Source organism: Miniopterus schreibersii (genome assembly GCF_964146895.1).
Source record: "Miniopterus schreibersii genome assembly, chromosome: 12".
Taxonomy (NCBI): Eukaryota; Metazoa; Chordata; class Mammalia; order Chiroptera; family Miniopteridae; genus Miniopterus; species Miniopterus schreibersii.
The window spans coordinates 20,359,668-20,384,393 of NC_138112.1; the positions used below are offsets into that span (position 1 = coordinate 20,359,668).

Consider the following 24,726-nt stretch of genomic DNA (forward strand, 5'->3'; position numbering starts at 1 on the left):
CCCCTTTACCATCCTATGGTTCGCCCCCCTTCCTTCACCACCCCGCCTTCTCCCTTCCCTCGGCCTCCACACTCCTGTCTCCGTTATCCTCGCCCCTCCGATGCTCGACTCTCTTTCCCTGTGACCCTCGCCCCTAGTATTCCCTCCATCCTCGCTCTTCTAAGACGCCCCCTCCTCCCTCCGGCTCCCGGTGCCCCGCCTCAGAGCACCCGCTCCCCCAGAGCCGCCCCTTCCCGCGCCCGCGCCCAGAGCCGCGCGTCGGGCGGGCGTCGGAGGGGCGCCGCGGGGTCCTCCCGCGCCCCGGCAGCCCCCGCGCGGTGCAGGCTGGGGGAACATGGCCGCTTCCGGTCTCCCCGCCGGGCCGGCGCTGGCCTGACCGCGGCCCCTGCCCGGCGCACTCCGCCCTCCGCTCCTCCCGCCCGGCCGCCGCGGAGGTCGCTTCAGCCTCTGCCTCCCGCCGCCCCGCCGCGCCATGGAGAAGAGCTCGAGCTGCGAGAGCCTCGACTCCCAGCCGGCGGCAGCGCGGCCGCCCAGCGTGGACTCCCTGTCCAGGTAACCGGGACGCGCAGGGCCCCGCCCAGCGGCCGAGGGGGCTGAGAGGGGCCGGGGCCCGCGGGACCGCGTCCCAGCCCCGGGCTCGCTCTCCGAGGCCGCGCCGGACTCCTTCCCTGGGACCTGAGGGCCGCGTCCTCCCGCTCTGGGGCTTAGAGGCTGGTAAACGGAGGTCCAAACTCACTGCTGCTCTGTCGCCCCTCCGCCTTCGGTGTGTCAGTCTGGTGTCCCCGGCGGAGGTAGCCCCGGTTCGCCGCTTTCCCTCACCCCTCGTTTCCTCTCAGATTTTTTTTAGACAGCCCTTCCCCTCCCCTCCCCCATTTCCTCCCGGCTGTGCTCGCTTTTCTCCTCTTTCCCAAACTATCCTCTCGTCTTTCTTCTGTCCGCCTTTATGCCTTTGGCTTTGGGATTCTTACCCACGCCTCTCCTCCCTTTCCCGTCCCTTCGTTTCCTCCTCTTTTTCACGATTTTCCGTCTTCTCTGAACGTCTCCCTCGGCTGTGCTTAAAAATGTAAATAAAAGTGCCCGGCGTGCCCGCCTGGCCTCACCTTCCAGCTGAGAGCCGCTGTCTGGGGCTCTGAGGGAGCCCTGTCCCGCCGGAGGGGGCAGCGGGCGCTGGTTTCTCCCTTCGCGGGCGACAGGTTCTCCAGGTGGTTTCACTTCTACCTGAGGAGATCCCCCACCCCCCCGTAATTTTGAGGAGACCTTAGTATGCAGCTTTGGAGAGAGTTCTTGTGAATGAATATTAACGAGACAGGTTTTAGGTGTCATTTTTTTCTTCCTTCACCGTTTTTTAAAAATAGTGATTTAAAATTTTATTAGGTAATTGGGGATCTGTATTGGTTACAGAGCCACAATGACATCAGATTGTTTTTTAATCCTCACCCGAGGATATGTTTTTATTGATTTTTAGAGAGAGAGGAAGGGGGGGGAGAGAGAGGGAGAGAGAAACATGGATGTGGGAGAGAAACTTAGATCCTTGCCTCCCGCACCTGCCCCAACCAGGGATCCCACGCCCAGCCTTTTGGTGTACTAGAGGATGCTCCAACCACCTGAGCCACCTGCCAGGGTGGTATCAGGTTCTTTTCCATTGAAAAAAATAGTGCACACAGGATTCTCCCCCTCCCCGCCCCAATGAATTGAAGTTGCTGTGTTTCTTTTAATTCATTTTGGACTCTGATAAATATGGGTGATAGTGGCAGTTTTTCCTATTGCTGTTCAGGGCCTCATTGGGAAACTATTAGCTGGTCCCATCATTCTAAATTAGATCCCCTTCCTTCAGGCGCCTGCCCATCCCTTTTTTCAGTGTCCTCAACAAGCGCTGTTGGCTTAATTGTCTTCTCCACTAGGCTGTGAGCTACTGAACACAAGGGCCATGTCCTACTCAGCTTCCTATCCCCACAGTTAGTGGAGACCCTGCGTGTCACAGTTGCTCAGTAAATGTTTTTTTGGATTTGTAGATTGAATTATCCAGGAGAGAATTTTCCTTTGTGTTTGATTATGTATATTGTGCATTTGTGTCAAGGATTTTGTAAAATCTTTATTAGCCTGAAATTTAGAAAGCTGAGGATTTACATACTCGGCTGTAAAACCATTAAGAGGACAGATCAGAAAATTATAATTTTATGGGAAAGTTACAAAATGACAACTATGGTTCAGAATAGAATGTAAAGAAAACCAGCCAGGCAACCACTAATCTCACTCAAGCTAGAGGATATAGAACCACAGGAGGCAGCATAGTCTGATAGAAAAAGGAAAGTACTAGAAGTCAAGAGGCCCAGGCTCTAAAGTCCTTGTCTCGGGTAGCTCTTTGGCAGGTACCATTTAACTTTTCTGGTCTGCAGATTTCTCATCTTTTAAAATAAGGGGGTTGATCTAGCAAATCTGTAAGGTCTCTTGGAACTCTAAAATTTTATCATCCTTTATCTTGATAATACTAAGATGAATGCATTCCTATCAATCATTCTAAATCATTTTTATCAATTATAAATGCATTCTGGTCAGTTATTAAGATGAAGACATTCTTATCAAATATTCCCTTTACAAATAACTTTTGTTATGGATCTTTGAAATTACACTAAATAAATGCTGTCTTATTATTATAAATTAATGTACCTAATTGTGCCACTTAAGCACACTTATTTCTTAAAGGTAAAGCCTAACAACTGTAATTAAAGTTTATAGATCTGTTTTAACTTCTTAATAAAAAAAATTATGTTACTGACAGAAGAATTTGAGAGAATTAAGAACTACTTGAAAGAATTTTGAATATCGTGTTAGCCTCATTCTCCCTGGACGAAAATATAACTCTACTTTCCATTACAATGCCAACTTTCATTCCTCTCCTCTGGAAGATAGAAAACATTTGTTGAAAGTCTACTGTATAGAATTCACCCTTGCTAAATTATGTCTTTTAGTTCATGAATCATACTTATTGGTGGCACTCTCTTTAATCAACAGTATAAAACAGCTGCATTGTAGGTAGACACTTGTTAGAAAGCTTTTAAACTTAATCTACACTAATAGTCACAGGTGATTCTAATAGAGACAGTGTGGACAACCATGGTTATAATAGCTATGTTAAATGGCTATACAGATTAAGTTTTTACTTTCATTAGCTTATGATTAACCAAAATATTGATGTTTGGACTATATTTATTATCTCAGCCTTTTGCAGAAATGCCGTCCTTAAATTGTAGTTTATTTTTATGCCTTCTGATACAATTAGGAAATTTTTAATTTCAAATTTTCAATTAGGAAATTGCCATATGAATTTGTTTTGATATCTCCTGCAAAATATAGTTAATAATACCGTTCCATGTGTTACAGATTGTCTTTTACACACTAGGTTGACATAAATTTCTGCTGTTTAGCTCCAAGGAAATTTGTTTATGCAAAAAATTATGTATGCTTTCTGTTTGTTTCAAAATGGAAATTATGTAACTGCATCATCTTCAGTTTACAAAAAGTCTTCAGTCAGATTTGTAACTGAAGTTGGTAATATACTCATCTCTAATTTCTTCAAGTACTTCCTCTTAGATGGATTCAGTTTAAATACTATGTTATGTTTATAATTTATAAGATGTTTTAGGAAGTATATAAATCTGAAAAATAATACAAACTCATGTGTTTGCCCATTGTTTTTTGTTGGTTGTTTTTAAAAAATAACACACTTCATTGAAGTTGGACGACTATCTCTTGTGGGACCTGCAGTTCACAGTAAACTTACGTTGAGTCTCGATATATATGGTCATTTTTGCCTTCTGCGTCATCACAGACCTGATGCCTTTGGTCACAAAAGAACAATTTCTTTCCTTTGATTTAAAAAAATTCAATTATAGTTGACATTCAGTGCTATATTAGTTTCAGGTGTACAGTGTAGTGGTAAGATATTTATATAACTTACGAAATGATCTCTGACAAGTCTAAGATCCACCTGGTACCATACATAGATATTACAGTATTGTTGACTATATTCCCTGTGCTATACTTTACATCCTCGTCGTGCGTTTCATTCTTTATATGATATCCAGATAGCAGTTTCTTAATGAGCATCCCTAAAAAAGTAATTTTCTTTGGTGGGTCCTGCTTGGTATTGCCCTGCTTCTGTGAGCTGTTCAGCAGCTCGTGTATATCCTGCTGTTTATTGTCCATTCTTCAACAGTTCAGCCCCCTAGAGTTGTGAAAAAATTCACTTCAGAGTGATAATCCGAATGTATTACCTAATTTTATTATTGCTGGTCTTGCTCTGATTCTTGATATAAGTGTAACTTTACAGGCTATAGATAAAACAATACTGTAAGTTATAGATAGATGATAGCTAGTTTTGAGAGCCTCAGAATTGTATCAGAATTGAACACTATGTTGATGCCATTCTGCCTTAGTCTGGTTTTCCATTTTTTAGTTTGTACACTGTTTTAAACTGTACTGCTTGATTGTGTTTTTACTTTTTGCTATGCACAATCAAATGCTAATATAGCTGACCCTTGAACAACACAGGTTTGAACTGTGCTGGTCCACTCATACGTGGATTTTTTCAATAAATACCTGTACTGTTTCGATGATAGCTGGGAGTCCACAGATGCAGAGGGCCACTGTGTGCATTTATCTACACCATTTTATATAGGGGACTTACGTATCCATAGATTTTGGTATCTGCGGGAGTTCCTGGAACCAGTACCCCCAGATACTGAGGGTCAGCTAAATTTTGGGGGAGTCAAAAGTTATACTTGGATTTTCAACTGCTTGAGGGTCAGAGCCCTAACCATCATGTTGTTCAAGGGTCTACCATATGTATCTAATGCCAAATATGTGCTCAGTGAACATTTAAATAAAGAAAAGTGGTCTAAATGTTCATCACTTATTTGTTGTTTCCATTCAAAGGATTAAAAAGGGTTTTTTCCCCTTCTGTTGAGTTTGGCCTATAAAGTCACAATTTTAGGTTGAAGCTGAAATTATTCTTGCAGGAAGCTTCTTGACACCCTGAGCTGATTTTATTGGCTGCATTATGTTTTCTGTGTCTGGTCCTGTGTATCTTCATGATACTACGTTCTCTTAGCCTTCCTACTTTCCCCTCTTCTACTCTTGATTACTTTGTTCTTGTTCTAACTTATCTTGTCAGGCATTTTATTTAATGTTTGTTTCTTCCATCCTTTATATATCCTCATGCTGTAGTTGTTCTGAGCACCACTGGTTTCAGATTGTTTTGGTTTATCAGTTGATTTTTAGTTTATAAATTCATTAGCATTTATGAGCATCCCTTATTTACATTTAACTTAGATTTTAAAAAAATCAAAGGTGAGGTACCCATAATATACTAAAAATAGTAACCTCCAACTGTTTACATTTTTCAGTGGCTTGTCTTCCTTAAAATTATCATCATTCGAAAACAGCAAATCCTGGATTTCTGTTTCCATGAATTTTGATGGTGCTTATAGCCTGAAGAGGTAGAAGAGGTTTTAAGGTTCCTAAACCACGTTTTGTGGCAAGGTCTCAATACATTTTCATTTTATCTTCAAGGTCACTTAGAGATACGTCGTCAGTAGGAAATGTGCTTTTGGGATATTTTTCCAGTAGTGGTGATGGATTTGTGTCCAATCGTACATTCTTACATTTCCCAACTCTTGGCATGTCTTCTGAGGCAGCTGGCCAGGGTTAGTGGTAGAAACTATAGCTACAGAACAAAGTGAAGCTAACAGGTTGAACCTCCCAACCTTGGCCTCATTATTAGCACTTTGAGTCAGACATTGAACATTTCGGTAACCTAAAAATTACTTATTTTGGATTTCAGTGTTCCAGGACTGTAAAAAAGAACTTGAAAGTTTTGTAAGATAAGATCCACTATTACTATGAACTAAGTAATTATTGTGTAGATTTTCTGAAAGCACATTTAAAGAGATTAATTACTAATCAAAAGTATATAAATTAGTACTAAAGCTGAGATTGGGACCCATATACATTTTCTTCTTTCCTCCTTATGCTACCTTCAGTAGTCTTCTATTTATGTAGATCCGTAGTTCCTGGACCACTAGCATCAGCATTTCTTGGGAATTTGTTAAAAATACAGATTTCCTGGTCCCACCTCAGATCTAACTGAATCAAAAGTGGAGCCACAGTTTGTGTTTTAGTATGCCCTCCAGGTGATACTGATGCATGGCAATGTTTGAGCACCATTGCCTTCAATCTTTTATTAATTGTTGCCTAGTAACTCCAGTATTAGTTGAAATGGACTAAGATCTATGTTAGCACTACTTACTTTAAGCCTATTACTTGAGAGTATTTTTGTAAAGTATTGACTGAAGTAGTAGAAAGTAAAAGTCATCTTTTGTGGATTTATCGTATCTGATTGTTAGGGAATTTCCCGAGGTCTTCTCTTTCTTAGCTATGAGTAACGCAAGCCAAGAACACATGTCTTAGGCTTTTTCTTAAAAATAGATCCTGGTGAGATACATTAGTGGTAACATGCATTTTAAAATAGTGTCATGAAGTAATTCAGGACATCACCTGAACCAGTAAAGCTTGGATTATGCCCAAGGGAAGGAAATCACCCAGATACAAATGCCCAGAAAGCAGTATGTTTGTTTTGGAAAGCTCTCAGGTTAATGCTGTTATATTCAGAATCTCCAGGGCCAAAGGTGGCATGTGATTCAGGAGTTGACCAGTGAAAATTCTCTAGATTTTAGTATAGAATATTTTCTCCTTTTCAGGAAATTAGTTTTGAAGAGGTAAAGCACTTTGTGATTAACTACTGAGGGGTTATAGTCAAGATTGGGAGTGATTTTATAAGCTGCTTTCCACAGGAAGTCAGGTTAAAAATGGAACTATAAAAAAAGATTGGTATGTTATTAAAATTAAAGGGACTAGAGAAGATGCCCTCTTAATGAAAATAATAACCTCAATTCCCTTTCCTGTAACTTTATTACACTGAACTAATTGTGTTTACCCCTCTTAATGTGTTTCTATATATGCGTCAATGTTGTCATCACTATAGACCACTAATGAGCAAGTTTTATAATTCTTCCCCTGCTCAAGTACATGGTACCCATGGCAGTAATTGCTGATAAATTTTCATTCTTTCAAAGTCTCTTACTGGATGTGATTAACTCTTTGGCTCATTAAATACTTTTTTAGTCTAGATTAAATAGGGGCCAATTCTATGTTTTTAATATAATAAAAATTAACTTTTAAAATATGTTTTAATCTTTAGGCTTCAAAAAACCCTAAAAACTGATATTTGGGAAAGTCTTTTCGCTTTATTTTATTTTAGTTTAATTTAGTAGTTTAGTTTAGGGTTAGCAAGACTATAACAGAAAATCCAAACTAACTGTGGCTTAAAATAGAGATAATTTTTTTTTCACACATAAAAGCCCAACGATAGTCATTATAGGTCAATATAGTGGATCTGAAATATCAAGGACACAGATTTTTTTCTAACTTATGTATCTTATTTTACATTTCAGTGTTATCTCATGAACCAAAATTCCTGTTGGAGTTCTAACCACTGCATTTTCATTCTACTCAAAGGAAGGAGAACAGGAAGAAGAAAAGCATGTTCTCTCTCACGTGATAGGATACTTTTTTGAAGTCACACATAGTCTTTTAAGCTTATATACAGTTGGCCAGAACATGGTCCCATGGCCATACCTAGCCACAAGGGAGGCTGGATATATAGTCTCTTCTGGGAGGCCTTGTGCTGAGCTAAGAGTTGGAGGTTAGGAATAGGAGAGACTTGATATTGGAGACAATCTGCAACAGCTTCTCCCATGGTATACCAAACAAATCATTTTAAAGCAAGAAAGGCATTTTCCAGTTAAAGTCTACAACACTTATGCCAGAGACAGTCTTAGACTTGCAAATGCAATGACCAAGATAGAAAATACGCTGAGAGAGAGATGATATATTGTAGTGAACCAAAAAAGAGAACTGCATTTGGAATACTCTAAACTCTGAGTTGTTAATTTTGTACCTTTTTTGTGTGTATTATGTTGGGCCAGATTTTTATGATCCTAATCTAGGACCATAAAATAAAGGGGACATATTTAATAATTTCCAGATCATTAAGTGAAAGACAAGTAGAAAAGCAAGAGAAGAATGAGCAGCTGTGCTATTTCATTTATTCCATTTGAAGAGCTCCAGGAATTGCATGGTTAAAGTGGTGGTGGTGGCGGGAAAGATGGCCTACACTGACTGCTTATTCCTCTGTAGTTTGGCATTCATTTCCAAGCTGTGTATCCATTTGTTTTATTTCCCCCCAGAATATTGCCTCAAGTTCTACTTAGGTATTTTCTTTCATTTTAAATTCTACATTTTGGTCTCTAAAAAGAGGAATGAAGCTGGTCATTTTGGACCATGTTATATTTTTTTAATTGAGTATTTTTAAGAGAAAGAGAGGAAGAGGGGGGAGAGAGAGTGGGAGAGAGCAAGAGACAGAGACAGAGAAATATCGATTTGTTGTTCCACTTATTTATGCATTCATTGGTTGCCTCCTGTATGTACCCTGATTAGAGATTGAACCCATGATCTTTGCATATTGGGATGATACTCCAACCAACTGAGCCACCCACCCAGGGCCTGGACCATGTTATTTTATGAATGCCTTTGCCACTATTTTGTGTTTGTTTTTATATCTTTGATCTAAGAATTTAATTGAAAATTCAGGGAAATCAGTGTTTTACGCATCTGTGTGTCACCTACCATAAATATTAATATTTTAAGTTAGCAATGTCAAACATCAGCAGTTTAATATTTGAGAGTGAGTAGAAGAGGGTAGAGAAGTCTCCTTTGAATTGATAGAGCATTATTCATTGGCTCAGAGGGTCTAACAGTCATGAGTCACAAATATATCTATCTCTTTTATTAACAGAGTCACCATTACTGATAACTGCAAGTGAGCGTTTGTTCAAATAGGACTTTGTTAGGTGGTTGCAAAAGGGGTAGTAACTTTGGCTGAGGATGGGCTAGTGATTACAAGCCTTAGTTTTCTTGAGCTGAGCCAAGATGCTCAGCACAGTTCAAAAATAAGATTTTATATCTCATAGATATCCTCTGTTACTGGTATTGGATAATATTCTTCAATTATAACCAAAGGCAGTACCTAAAAATATTAACACCTGAGATAAGCTGTCAAGGAGTAGATAGTTGTTGTAGTAATAAATTAAAAATATTAACAATAATATAAATGATAGCTCTTAACATTTATTGAGCGCTTGCTGTATGCTGGGCATAGTGCTAAATCCCTTAATATGTATTTCCTCATATAATCCTTATAATTATGTAAAATAAACAGTATTATTGTTTTCACTTTACAGATGAGAAAACTGAAGATTAGGGTAAACGGTTTGATGTTTGACCCAGACTCTCTGTGCTGTAGAGAACCTCACTATCTGGCACCCTGGGTCCAGGCCAATTCTTGGTAGTAAGAGGGCAGTCCCAGGGCAGGCTGATTGGGCGGTAGAGACAAGGAAGTGAGGTTCCCTGGCCGCCGCACTGCTGAGGAGAAGGGTGGAGTGCACAGTACCCCAGTGGGTTGTGTCCATGTTTGGAGAAAAATTTCTCTAGCTTTGAAAGTTTTATTTTTCCCACAGGAAATAGGTTGATTTTGTTTTCTTTGTTTGATGATCAGAGGATAGTATAAGTGCCATTCAAAAGAAGAGTTTTACATTAACCATTGGATAAATTGTGAAGCAAGTAAACTTGATGCCAAAGTTTCCTCTCCCCACCTCCACCCCTTCTCCCCCACAGTATTTACAGAGTAATTTAGAATATTTTATTTTAGGGTTCCTTAAATATCTGAATTCCCCTAAGTTCCTTTGTGTTTGTTTACAGTTAATGTGTTAAGAGCCATTGACATTTGAAGATCATCAGAAGTGAAGATAAAACATCTCAAAAATTATAATGTAAGTGAATGGGAAAATGAAAATAAAAAATCCACAGAAGTTAATATTGCCAACAGTATTTCTGGAGTCCATATATTACTCCAAATGAAATTTATGCATGTGAATAACGAGTAACTACAAGCTTTAGTTCTAATTTCCAGTCCCAATTCTTAAAATTATGTACTCTTTTCTACCTGGGGAGAACTGTGACTGAGTTTTAGCCATTGGTAAGTTTCCATTAGAATTCTTTGGCTTCCATGTAGTGTTTTTTTTCCTTTTCCTCCTCAGTACTTTGCAGTTTGACAGGGGCTGATGCTATATTTAAAATTGCGTGTCTGTAAAAAAAAAAAAAAAATTATGTATAGAGACTGCAGTCTTTCCTTTCTAGCTGCTGATGTATGTTTTACCCAATTTTCATTTTACTACCGTTTTGTATGTTTCTTAGCCAAAAATATGACTAGTTAGCTAGCTGGTCTCCTCCCTTCCTTCCCTTCTTTCTTTATCCTCCCTCCCTCCCTCCCTCCCTCCCTCCCTCCCTCCCTCCCTCCCTCCCTCCCTCCCTCCCTCCCTCCCTCCCTTCTTCCTCTCTATAAATATTTGTTTAGCATCTGTGTTCTGCACAGTAGGCTAGATCCAGAATTCCTAAGACCTTGGCACTGAAGCAAATTGTCGTCTTTTTATACAGTTAGGGGCATAGGAGATCCTTTACTGTGTCTAGGACTTGTAATGTCCTCAAGTATGGCTGAGGATCACCTGCATATTTCAATCACCTGTGGTGCTTGGTGAACATTTAGCTTCCTAGATTCCAGCCCAGACATTCTGAATCACTAGGAGTGGGCCCAAAAACCTTCACTTAAAGTGAAAACCACCAGTCCAGATACTTTGGGATTCTAGTCCAACTCTCTTAAGTTTGTAGATGAGGGAACAGACCTAGAGAAATTTAATAACTTACCCAAAGGCACAATAAGTGTTAGAAGGCCAGGAAAGTTTGGTATTGTTTCCTCCAAAGTCACAGAGCTATTTAGTGCTGTAAGTGATCTCCTGACTTCACTAAGTCACATAGTGATTTTTGTTGGGCCTGACAGCTTCACTGTATATATATAAAATCATAACTGATCTATCATTGTTCTTAAAAAAATAACTAAAAGCATATATTGGTTATGTGCATGAGAAACATGGACTGTTTCTTCATCATTAGTCAGCTAGATAATTGATTTTGATTTTAAAATCATTGGGTGGCAAAAAACCCTGGTAGTCTAGGTAGAGGAAAAAAACTTTCTCTTTTTTCCCCCCATCACGCTTGACCTTTACATTTTATGCTTTTGAAAAGGAGGTGTCTGATTTTATTTTTGAATGGTGGTAGTAGCTAGCATAGTGCTTTGCAAATAGGTGCTTGGTAAATTGTAGTATGAATAGTTTGTAGCATGAAATATGAACATAGGTAGTATGAAAAAACTCTTTTTTTCTTTGGATTCTATAAGGTACTATTAGTAGTTTTATTTGCTTGGTACAGAATCTGATGCTTTATATACCAAGCCAGAGACCTTGAGTAATGAAGTTATTATATATTTTTAGTACTACATTGTTGTAGCTTGTATTCACAATATCTCTGAGGGACTAAAATATTCTAAAGTATTTTCTGAACTCTTAAGAGAGTGAATTAATTTTGGTGTGTATATTTTGTATTTTATTGTGTATAATATATTAATAGTGAATTGTAACCTTATATTAGTAAATGTAGTTATCTAATTTTACTTAAAATATTCTGAAATTTACTACTAAGTTTAACTATAAAATGCAGTAATTACTCAGTTTTCTGGATATTTTGGATATGATTTAATTGTAATATTTTAAAAAGTGGCATTTTAAAATCACTTATTCATTTCTAATAAGTTTATTAAATTTTGTAATTATTAGGGTTTTTTTCCATTAAATTTTTTTTTTTTTGCTTTTTTTGTAACCACAGGCTCAAAATCATAAATGTAATAGCTCTAAAAAGAGACCTTATCTATTATGTAGTGTAATTCTTTCATTTTTGATGTTGGGACACTGAAGTTAAGTGACTTCCCTAAGAGCGGAAGTTTTATGAGTGTTAAAATGCCCTTGAGAAAAAAACAGAATAACATTTATTGTATTTCTATGATGCTATGTGTGAAATGCTTTGAGAACTAGTGTCACACAAATATTATGTATTATGATTACTGCTGTGATAATACGTCCACTGAGTTTCCTTGTGATTTAATTGAAAATGTTTACTATTATTTAAAATCAGAAAGAAAAAATACATATGCTTGTCACTTGGCTTTTTCTGTTATTTTTTGTGGCTCAGATTTTACTCATTTTACTTTAAGTACATGGTACTAGAATAGATATGTTGTAGATTACCTAAAGTTCTTTCACTTTGCTAATCCAGTCCAGAGTGACACTTAATATACTGTAATTACACAAAATATCCAGGATGACACTTCTATTTTGGGAGAGTTTGGTCGGCAGTTTTCTAAGAAAAAAATGATTAATGAATGAATAAGTGAATGTTCAGTATTATCAATGTAATCAATGTAGCTAATAGTAATGTTAACACATTTTGGTGTAATTTTTTTTTTTTAATGCTCACTCGATGAGTGAGGATATTTTTTTCCCATTCATTATTAGAGAGAGTGGAAGGGAGGGGAAAGGGCTGGGAAGAGAGAGAGAAACATCAACATGAGAGAGACCCGTCTGTTGGTTGCCTCCCACATACACCCCAATGGAGGCGGGGATCGAACCTGCAACCAAGGTATGTGCCCTTGACCGGGAATTGAACCTGTGGTTGATGCTCTAACCATTTAGCAACACCAGCTAGGGCTTTGATGTAATTTTTATAGTTACAGAGCTGTTTAACCTACATCATCTCAGTTGTTTCTCGTGAGAGCCTTGTGAGGTAGGTCCTCATTTGACAGATGGGTAAATGAGGCTGAGAGAAGTGACATGATTGTCCACTCTCCCCTGCTTGAAAAGATGGAACTGAAACTTTGACTCTAGATGCCATCCTGTTTCCACTGCCCAGCATAAATCATAACTTGGGGTAGTTTCATGGGGTATACATTTTGCTATTTAAAAGAAATTGTCAGTATTGGAAAACCGATGACAGATTCATCTTGTCCAGCCAGCCTAATTATTTAGTGCTGACTCCTCTTGAGAAGTCTGACTCATTTTGCTACTCAAAAAATACATAAAAGAGATGCAGATATCTTTTGGATAAAGGACTCAACATGGCTACTGGTGTGTGCTGCCTAAAATTATTTGAGTGTTTAAATGTTTAAAAGAGTAATGATTGTGGTCTTTAGAAGTATATTGAACTATATAAACTCAGAAGATATACTGTGTGACATGATACAACACAGTGTAGTGAAAAGTCTTGATTATTTCTTAGTGATAGGTTCTTTAGTTTTGATTGTACTTCTTAACTATGACTGGATTAGTCACTTGGATTTCTCTGAGCTTGATTCCCTTATCTGGAAAAAGGGTAAAGTGATACCTACTATCCTCTCTTTATAGGATTGTTATCAGACCTAAACATAATGATTGATGACGATGACGTTAATTTAAAAAGCTAACAGCAATGTAGTGTGTACCACGTGGCAGGCACTGTTTTACATATTTTCAGATACTTTGTAGGTTCCCTAAAGTTCTTTCAGTGTGCTAGTCTAATCCATTTAAATGAATTACATATACTAATTCATTTAATTGTTATAACAATCCTGTGAGGTATAAGAATTATCAGTATCCCACTTTATGGATGAGAAAACTGAAGCACCGAGCGGTTAAGTAACGTCCTCAAGGTCACACAGGTGGTTGAACCATAATTTAGTACCAGGAAATCTGGCCCCAAAGGTAATATATATGGAGAATAATGTGTATGAGAACACTTTTGACATTTGTAAAAAGCAATGCTAATGTTATTAATACTTTAAAATATTTAAAAAGATATTTTCTTCATCTTTATAGAGATAGTGAGAAAAAACAAAAATAAGTGAGAAGATAGTGTTTTTTTCTGTTTTATGATTTGTACTAACTAATCTGGTAAATAGAGAACAGTATTCAAAATTATGGAGGGACAAATTACTGAATCATGCCAATACTTTAGATTTTTAACTTCTTAACCTTTCTAGGCTAGAAAGAGACATGAATGCTCTTCTTTTCCTACTGAATGTTTTAACTTAATGTCTGTAAACAAAACAAAATACCTGTGTTACTTCACTTAGATGGTTTCAAGTTTGTGCAGAAAAGTTACATACTGATGGGAGTGACTGATTAATAGTAATAATTAGGGAAAAACAAAAATACCTATCTGATGGTTTGAAGAATGGCTCTGACTTTCTAATTTTAATAACAAATTTAGGTTTTCATGATGGGATGAGAAAATTACATGCAAGGTCATTTATCAAGACATGAGTTCCCCATGCGTTTTCTGGGTTTGTCCAGGTAAAAGTGTTTTTGAGTAAGTGTTCACTCAATATGTCAACTCCCCTCCTTTAGTGTTTCTGACGTTACGTTTCAATTTGGGATGGAAGTGTTTGTTTCTACAAGGAAATACAGTCTCAGAGTTGTGTGCTTTGAGCTCTAATGATCTGACTAGTCTTCAGTTAAGTATGACATTTTCTGAGTTATACTAATATGTAAATAACTTTTCCCCTCTAAGCTACTTATGAATGCAGGTGAGTTTTCGTTTTAGCTCTTGTCTGAGTTTGAGTCAGATTTTTGAAGGAGTTCTGAGAAACTTTTAAGGGACTGCTGAGGGTGTTGGGATTAATTAGTGCTGGAACCCAGGGTCCCTTCTACTCTCCATTTCTTACCCAATCCCCTATGGACATACTAATTTTGGCTAGAATACATTGGCTTTTGCCTGTTTTATTTATTTATATTTCCAGATAAGATCTTTGAAGAAGCAATACTCTGCAGAAGAAAAGACATTGTAACCCGGTTTTCCAGACTTCCTGCTGCATTACCCAATAATATACCCTGACTTTCAGTTTAGGAAGTGTGGTTGATGGATCTTAAAAGGAAATAATACAAATTAAACTGTACCTCAAGGTCACATGTACCTTAGAACCTTGGGGTTTTCCAAACTAAATGCCAACATGCGCCAGCTGTCCCAGAGTTCAAATCCCCTTTGTTTCTCTGAAGAATACAAAGTGTAGTCTCTCATCTCTGTCAGTCAGATGCCATGATGATAAGATCATTTATGCCATCTTTTATAGTATAGATTGGTTAAGTTAACAAATGCAGAGTTCTGGGGTAGCATTTTAAAAATAATTATAAGCTGTAAATTAATTTGTTTTGGGGAGTTATTTTTCTATTTTGGCGATTCTTCCAGTAGTCTGACAATAAGTCTTTTGTGTCCCAAATGCTTTATACACACTACAGGCCTTTTATTATTTTTTAAATAAAATTTTCAGCAGAATGACTAATAGCCTATGAACAATGCTTGTGACACTGTAGTCCATTGTGTAAGTATTGAGAGCAAAATTTGCATTCCTAGAAAAGCTTGTTCACAGTCAGAATACAGAACACATTCTTTAATGTTCTTTGGCAGACGTGCTATGTATGTGCTCAGGATGTTACTTACAGAGAATACTTTCCATTGGAATACTGATGAAAAATTAAATTGTCAGTAGGAGTGAAGCGGTTTAAATAAGGCAAGTGGTCTTGATGTTATTGTAATGGCTGTGGTCAGTAATGACTATAAATTAAAGAAATGCAACCTCTCCCAAGTCCTCTGGAGGCATTTGTTTACTACGGTAATGAAATATATGTGACTTGTTTTCAGATTGTTTTGAGTTAAAAATTAATTTGAATTAATTCTGAATTGTTTATCTGTATCTCTAATTTTCAGAAGTACTTTTTCACTTTTACTAGAAATGTTTTTATTGGATTTTGAAATACATCAGGAGAAGAGGAATATCAAAATATTTATGACTGTTAGTGCTTGGATTTTATTTTTCTGTTCATTACTGTGACATACCACCAAGTGTTAGTAGTATTGACAATAAAGTAATGATAATTTTACTAACCATCCAGCAAACCCGCAGAGCCAGAGAAGGTCCATACTTTGGTAATGGTTCCATTGAAAAATACTGGTGATAGAACTGGTTTTGCGATTGGCGTGTGGGGCCAGTCTTCTGCTTGAATGTATCAGAAGTTACATGGGATATGTGTAGGTATGTGCATGAGGGGGTGTGTGTACGTATGAAATATGTTTTTAAAATTTTCGCTCCTGATTTTTGTACTTTGTATTAAATGATTCCTCCATTAACTAAAACTTTAAGTTAAAAAATTTGTACACTCAGTTATCTTAATCAAAGGAGGACATTTTACAGTACAGATTTAAGTGACAAGTACCTTTAGAGCCAAGTGCTTTCCTTTATTTTAATTAGTAGATTCCTTAATGGGAGACCTTTATTTCTGATTTCATCTTGTTTTTCCTTCTGAAGAGGGTACTCTTGCATTTCCACAGTGTTTGTTGAACACATTCTGTCAGTTATTTAGCACTAATTACTTTCTATAGATCATGCTTTTTGATCTTATCACAGTCTTATAAGGTGTCGTTATAAGAAAGAACTTAGATTAAGTACCTTGCCTGAATTGTTATTTGCTAAATGGTGAAAGCAAGTCTCTGTGACCCTAAAGCTCATGTTTTCGTCCGCTAAGCAGTTTTGTGCTTTGTGTTCTCTTCTGGGTTTCTGTTGCGTCCTTTATATATCTCTTCATTCCCACACTGCACTGTTATGAGATACTTAACATATCCAGCTCCTTCATTAGGCTATAAGTCCCTTGAAGAAAGTGAATACATAATACATTTATGATATTAGTGAACGCCTGTGGAAGAGTATGAAAAAGGAGATTTAGGAAGTTCCTGCTCCCCAAATGGTGGGGAAGAGTGGGAAGAACAGGAGGGAAGGTGCCTAAGAGCCTTTAATTGGAGGTAGAGGTTCTTAGTCTCCATCTTTCCAAGGCATCTGAGGGGTGCCTTGAGGCGTGGGAGTATTTGGAGGTGATAGGGGAACCCCTTCTATCTGGGGATAGATTGCTCTGCCTTTGCAGCTTTAACAGGGATGCTTGTAAGTTCAGTGGTATTGAGGCAGGAAGTATTCTGTAGTAGGTACCCAAATTCATTAAGACATAATTTTCTTAATTTGCAAGTTTTTAGCTTGAATAATTCTCAGGAATAAGTATAACTAAAAAAAAAAATCTAAAAAATAAAAGGAGAGTACTCTATCTTAATGATACTATTTTGAAAGCACATAGAGTAATTTCTATCCCCCTACCAATAGTGTGTGTGCAACTGTCCATCTAAATCCTGCACTTTGAAATAGTAGAACTTTTGAGACCAAAAGGGTGAAACATCGCTCTTAGGAATAGTAAGCAAAGGAAAAGGACATTCTGTTATAGCAACAGCAGGCAGTAAATGTGTGGGGATGACGAAGAGGGGATGGGATTTGTGCTTTCATCTTGTGGTGGAAAGAAAATTGTCACTCTGGCTGAGAGAGTGGCATGGCTATTAAAAACAGTATGACTAGTGCTGGCCTGTATTATGCCATTCTTACTATCACCTAAGTTCTGTTCTTTCATCTGTAAGTGTGTGTATATATGTTCATTTGGTTATTTTGTAGAACCAGAAGTTAACATTTAAATAATATTGACTTGATTCTTTTAAATTAGGAATAAAGAGGATAATATAGTTTAGGGTGGAATAAGGAGTGGGGTAAAGAGAGGGGAATTCTAGTGAGAGTCACTTCCCATTTACAGGGGCCTGGTTCTGCAAAGCTGGATAAATGCATTTGTGATTGTAAATTGTTTGCATGCTCATATACTTTAACTGCTCTTCCTAAGGGTTGATAATAAAAATTTAGTACATTGGAATATAATTGCAGTTTTACTCTAAAAGGTATTTTGAGCCTTTTGGGAAAAGGCATCTACATATGAATAAGCATAAATATAAAGAATAATTGATATCATTAACAAGAGTATTACACAGTGCTAATTATATTTTGATCAGTTTTGTTGCTTTTGAGAAAATATTCTCTAACAACTTCATTAATTTCTAAAGTGTGTATTTATAATTTTTTTGACATAGCACATTTGACTAAAACAAATAAAGATATTAATGCTCTTGAGGGCAGGAATGATGTTTTACCTACCCTTGAGGAATTATGAGAATTATGATTCTTTTTGTTTCAGAGCATACTTAACTCTCCATTATTCTTACTAATTACTTTCAGATTATCCAGTACCTGGGAATTTTCTGTGTATTTATGGCTTAGATGTTTGAACCATGTCAGGGTGGTTTTTTTTTTGTTTGTTTGTTTGTTTTTGGTACTCCTGGTAAAGGTTTTAAAGGAGCAGAATTATTATAATATTATTTTTTAATCACAACTCTGATTAAAGTTTTGGGCAGAAAAGTGCCTACACTAAGTAAAAATGAGAACAAAATTTCATGATGTTGCAGCTGTGTGAGGACTTTTCTGTGGGGAAAGTTTATGTGATATAGCTAAGAAATGATGTGGAAGGACAAGTCTTTGAATCACATTTTCAAATGGGACAATAGTTTATTGTTTAAATGTGTGTGGACATGTGTGGGAGGGGACAAGTTGGGGACATTTGACTACTAGATAAAAGATATTAAAAATTAAAAATTGTAAAATCTTATTTAGCAAATATTTCCAATATTTAGAACTATGACTCTTCAATTCATTTGTGATACTAGAATTTTATATCTGTGCTCTGAATCTTACAATCTTAGCTTTGAACTTCAAGACCATCTTGTATAGCAATTTCACCCCTTATGACTTGAATATCATCATGGAATTGAATTCATTGAATGTCATCATTCACAAAGCCCTTACTTCCTCAACACTTCCTGCTCCATTTTGGAGACCACTTATGATTAAAGGCCTTGGATACAGGAGATGACCCTGTTTATAGCCTATCAATTAAAAGGAATATGGATAATGGAGAGTGATTGCTTAGTTTGGAATCATAGCTGGTGTTTTTTAATCAAGCATATGTTGGGACATTTTTATTTTATTTTTGGTGGCAGGGGTTTAGGAGGTGGTGGCATTTAGTGATTAAAACAGATATGGGAAGGCTGTAATTTAATTTGAAAAGTAATACTACAGTTTTTAAAGACTTACTGTTTGAAATCTCTCTGTGAAACTTATGAAACTGTGAACCTTTATGTCATGTTTTATTTGTGTGGCCAAATTTTATCTAATTTGGCTTCTGTCAAAAATGAATGATGTGACTTTTGTAACTTTTCCACAAGTCTTTTTTTCTTTGTAGTGATGGATTTGATAATCTCAAATATTTCTTTATTTAATGTCTTTCCCTATAAATCAGTTACCTTTTTAAATTATTTTAGTGTAAATAGATCTGGCCTACTATTTTATTGCTGTTAACATAATGAATATGTTGTAAATGCTAGTGTCTGAAAGATTCTAATTTTTATTTGGGAAGTTTTGTTGGTAAATAAACATTTATTGAGTTTGTTCATGTTTTCAAACTAGAACACATAAACTTCCTTGAAACATAAGCAAAAAACCAGTAAGAAGTAGCTATGAATTAAATACTAATGTGCTGAGGGGCTCATCCAGAAGGAATGATGTTAATCTGGAAAGTCTACCTGAGAAGATGCCTTGTTTCTTTTTTTCTTTTAAATATATCTTTATTGATTTCAGAGAGAAGAAGGGAGAGGGAGAGAGAGATAGAAACATCAATGATGAGAGAGTCATTGATCGACTGCCCCCTGCACGCCCTCTACTGGGGATCGAGCCCTCAACCTGGGCATGTGCCCTGACCGGGAATCGAACCACGATATCCTGGATCCTAGGTAAATGCTTAACTGCTGAGCCATGCTGGCTGGGCAATATGCCTTGTTTCTTAGGTAGCCCCATATGTATTTGTTTTTTGCTTTAAACTTAAGTCCTATACATTTTAACAGTAACTTCATTTTCTACATTTATCACATTATCAGTTGCAGGATGCTGGCTCCTTCCCTTCCCTCTGGGTATTTTTATAAACAGTGATATTTATATAAAAAGAATCTTACAGTTAGGACAGCATTTTCACTTGCTTTTTTATAACTACCCAATGAGATAAGGAGAGCGAGTATTTTTTCCTTACTTTACAATATGAAATTGAGGCTCTGAGAGGCTGACTGACTTTTCATGATTTATGAGACCTAATTTTCTTTCTCTTCTAGCTTAAACTTACATGTCTTGGTTGGAGTGGGAGAGTAGTTTAGCTACATGTTAGCATTTGCCAAAGTGTCCCTTGCATCATTGTGAAGATGATTTTTAGTATGATTACATTTAATAGTGTCCATATTAAATACTTAACTGTAGACATCCTTTTTAGTTATGAAACAAAATAGTACGCAGTATTTGCCATGAAAATAGAAAGGATCTGTGTTTCCAACAGTGATTTAGTAATTAGAATTGGTTGCTAGAGGGGAGATATGAATTTCCTTTTCTAGAGATTATTTTGTTTACTTCTCTTGTTTTAAATAAATTGTATTAAACTTTCTCTGGCAGAGATTATCTGATTATGGATGACTTAATGCCTAACTTCTTTAAGGATCAAATTGTTAGGGTTGTATACATTGTTTTGGTGTCTGTCAGGTAATATATTAAACTCTATGCATTCCTTATTTTATCTAATCTTTGTAAGTATGTGAACTGTTCCTGGTATATAGTAAGCACTCAGTAAGCATTAACTAAATAGAGGAGTCAAAAAATAAGTGAAACAAAAAGTAGGTCAGTATTCTAGGAAAAACAAAGGAGGAAGGGAATAGAGAACGAGTGGGTGGGTTTGGAGTGGCTTACAATTTTAAATAAAAGGGCCAGGGAAGCTCTCACTAAGAAGGCAGTATTTCACTAAAAAAGCTGAATGAAATGAAGGAAAAATGAGAATATTTGTGAGAAGAGAATTATAAAATAGGTCTTGAAGTGAGAACTTGTCTGGTGTGTTTGAGGAATAGCAGGAGTCTGTGTGGTGCAAGGGAGCTGAAGGGAGAATAGGAGATAAGATCAGGGAGGTAAGGATTGGGGCAGATTGTGAAAGGCCGTCTAGGCCATTTTAAGGACTTTGGCTTTCTGAGATGGGAAGATAGTGGCAGGTGTTTTGTAGAGGAGTGACTATATTAGATGTTCCGAAAGGATCACTCTGGCTGCTGTGTTGAGAACAAATTGGGATACAGAAGCTTGGAGATGGGTTATAGGTAATGGGAATCATCAGGAGGGAGATGATAGTGATGGCTGAAGAGGTAGAGAGAAATGATTAGATACTGGGCATGTTTTGTAGGTACAGCCAGCAGTATTTCCTGACTGACCGACCATGTAATGTAATAAACTTCAAAGATGACTCCAAAGGTTTTGGTTGAAGAAAGTTTAGGATAGAATTACCCCTTACTAAGATGTTAGAGCTGGTTTCAGGAAGAAGAGCAGAAGTTTGGTTTTGGACATATTAGACATCCAAAGTAGGTGTTAAATAAATAAGTTATTGGAATCTGGAATTCAAGAAAGAAGTCTGGGATAGCAATATAAATTTGGGTTTATCAAGTTAAAGATGTTTAAGCTGTAAGCCTGGATGAGATTATTAAGGAGGGGAGGTGTACGTAATGAAGATAAGAGGTTCAAGGACTGAGCGTTAAGGAGTACTCCAGTGTTACAAAGTAAGAAGCAATCATCACAGGAGACCTGAGAGCGTGTCTAATGACTATTGAGGTAGCCATAAGTGTTTTGGAATCCAGGTGTAGAACGTGTTTCAGAGGAAGGATCAGCTATGTCAGATGCTACTTATTTGAGGACTGAGCTTTGACAGTGGGTTTAGCAAAGTGGAGGTTCTTGATTACCTTCACAAAAGCATTTTTGCTGGCCTGATGGAAGTGGGTTCAAGAGAGTGAGAGGTAAGGAGTTGGAAGCAGTGAGCATAAATATCTCTTTCAAGACTTTTGCTATAAATAAGCTCAGAGAAATGAAGTGATATTTGGAAGGGCTAAGTTGAGAGAAATAATAGCATGTTTCTATATTGGTTAGAATGATTGAGTAGAAAGGGAAAATTTTGAACCAGAGGGAAGAACTGCTAGAGAGAGTTTCTTGTGTAGATGAGAGGAGATGAAGTTTAGTGGAAGAGCCGGCTTTAGATGGGAGTATGTATGATTTCTCCCCAGTAAGAGAAAGGAAGGCAGAGTACATATGCACAGGTGTACGTAACTTGTAGTTGGGGGAGCTTGTGGAAGACCCTGTTCCTTCTAAATTTTTCGGTGAAATAGTAATCTAGATTATTTACTAAAATTTGGGATGGAGAGGGTGGTAGAAGGCGAGGAAAGAAAAAACAATATGAAATAGTTGTCTAGAAGAATGAGGGTATATGGATGAGGGAAATGTGGCGTGATTACTGGGCAGTATTAGGGGCCTAGTTGAGGTAGGTGATCATGAATTCAAAGTAAGTCCAGGCCAGGTGGGTGTATGTTTTTCTCAAGACTATTCAACTGTGTGAGTGCAGTTCTGGGGTAGGCAGAGAGTTGGCTATAACTGGCATTTGGGTATCATGAAGCAAACAAGGGCAAGGGACTTACTGTAATGACAGGCCATGGAATTTAATAAGTTGGGGAAAGAGAGAAGTGAGGACATGAAAATAGTGAGAGTCAATGAAAGGTGGTAGGAACAATGGCGGGATCGAACAATTAAAGATGTTGGCTGGTGTACTAGAGAGAGTGAGCTGGTGGTTCGCCAGCAGAATGTTTGAAATTTAAAGTAAGAAGGGCTTACAGTTAGTTGGTAATTCCAGTGTTAAGGGGATGATCGTGATCTGAGATAAAAGAGGACAAGATCACTGGAGCCGATGAGATCAAGGAGCTGAGAGGTGAGGGTTTTAGATGCTTATTTCTATGGATATTGAAATTATTAAGAATTATGGCAATTGTGTTAATATTAGAAAGAATGATGGTGAGCCTGAAGCTAATTAAAGAATGAGGGAGAGTGAAGTAGATTGGTAGGTGACTTCAACAAGGTGGGGTAGTGGGTAGTATAGTCTGATGACATGAGATTGAAGAGATTCTGTGTTTGGGGTTTTTAGACACAGAAAGGAAGAATAGTCTGAAAAGTGGTAATGAGGAAAAAGACCCAATTTCCAGACCCAGTTGTTGGAGAGGGGTATTTGAGAGAAGACAAGGGCTTGTTTTTCCATTTGAAAGAGCTGTAGGGAGAGCCTTGTCCTCAGGGGAAAAACTAGACTTTAGTTAGAGTAAAAGATAAAAAGACCATTTAAGAGAGAGAGAAAGAGTAGAGGAAATTTTGCTGATTAACCTTGAAATCCAGAAGCAGAAGAGTTGGGAGGGAGATGGTTAATTGAGGATGGGAGTAGAAAAAGAGATTAGAGTTCTGGTACTTCTCACCTCTGGTTGGAACTGTGGAAAGCAGAGATAAAGGGTATAATGAAGTTAGTCCTTACAGTTTTTAAGCTGGCTTGTAGTGAGACAATGAGTGTTGAGCAGGAGGTAGGAGGTAAGGGTGTAAGGGTGAGATCCTTTAAGGATCACTCACAGTTCTAACATCTCCCTTCTCTTTTGCCAGTTGGGGACACTGAGGGAGGGATGGAGGGACAGTCTTACTCCTCTAGAGCACTTGCATTTCTGATGCCCTTTCTTAACTTTTACTGATGGAGGATGGACACTGGGGGGAATGAGTGGCCTTGTTTGGAACACAAGGAGCTGAATGACCAATTATGAGGTAGATTTTATCATCTCCATTTTATACAGAAACTGAGATTCAGAGGTGTATAGCATCCTGCCCAAGGTCTCATGGCTGCTGAGTCGTGGAGTAAGAGGAAATGAAGTAGTCTTAAACAGTAAAATAAATGAGGAGTCCCTGTAATGTTCTGTGAGACACCATTGTCATTGGAGCCTTATCTTCATTTACTTTGAGATCCTATGGTATCACTTGGATTCACATTGAATTTTAAATGTGGGACTTAAATAGCAATTCAGTTTTCTCATGTAGAATGTGTTCTGTTGTTTGTTCAAAAACTTAAAAAATTATGGGAAACAGCCCTAAATGTACTGCTTTCTGCTCGTCCTTTTCTTAACCTACTTCTGAATCCAGTTGAGCTTTGTCTGCTCCAGGGAGCATTCCCTGGTGATTTTTAATAGAACTTCGCCTTCATACAGTGAACATATGTGATAGAAATATTTTGGGGGGGAGTGTGTGTGTGTGGTGTGTGTGTGTGCGCGCGCGCATGCACATGCCAGCACATTTTATCTCCCCAGTTAGATAATAAGCACCCTGAGGGTATTTCTCCTTTTGGTTCTGTACTCCCTATCAGAAGCAATGTGATTTAATCAAAAGGGGACCTGCTTCTATAGCTGTTTCTGCCACTAATTTGATATTATATTTCAAACCATTCACTTTACTTCTCTGGGCTGTACTTTATTTGTAAAGTAGGGGAGTTTCACTGGAATGATCTCAGGGGTCCTTGAAAGTTATAATCTATAATTCACTGGCTGGCTATATGAATAGTTGGTTAATTAATAACTGTACTTGCATTTTAAAGGAACAATTTAAAAAATATTATTTGGTGTAATTCTAGTTACTTACCATAATGCTTAATGGCATTGTAAGGTGTGAGCTGTAGCCAAGCAAGATCAGAGAGAGAAATAGGGCCGGAGAGAGGTGAGTCACATGGTACTAGTAGCAAGTATTTGTGAATGTGGGACCAAGAATACTAAATGTATGTTTGGAAATCGTCTGCTTAGAGCTAATAA

General features: G+C 37.6%; 1 protein-coding gene across 4 annotated transcripts in view; it reads left to right on the top strand.

Moving 5' to 3' along the window:
• Positions 1 to 247: 247 nt before the first annotated feature.
• MTMR2 (myotubularin related protein 2) overlaps positions 248 to 24,726 on the top strand; it is a 91,639-nt gene continuing 67,160 nt past the window's right edge. Inside the window, exons 1-2 of one of the 4 annotated variants that reach the window (XM_081152643.1) lie at positions 272 to 552; positions 9,877 to 9,947. Coding sequence is in view for 2 of the 4 variants with exons in the window: in XM_081152640.1 (XP_081008766.1) it covers positions 473 to 552 (80 nt within the window). In the remaining 2 variants the exon portion in view is untranslated. Of the gene's footprint in view, positions 553 to 579; positions 792 to 9,876; positions 9,948 to 19,683; positions 19,795 to 24,726 lie in introns of those variants that run through there. The other 3 variants (XM_081152644.1, XM_081152640.1, XM_081152642.1) reach the window with 3 other exon arrangements.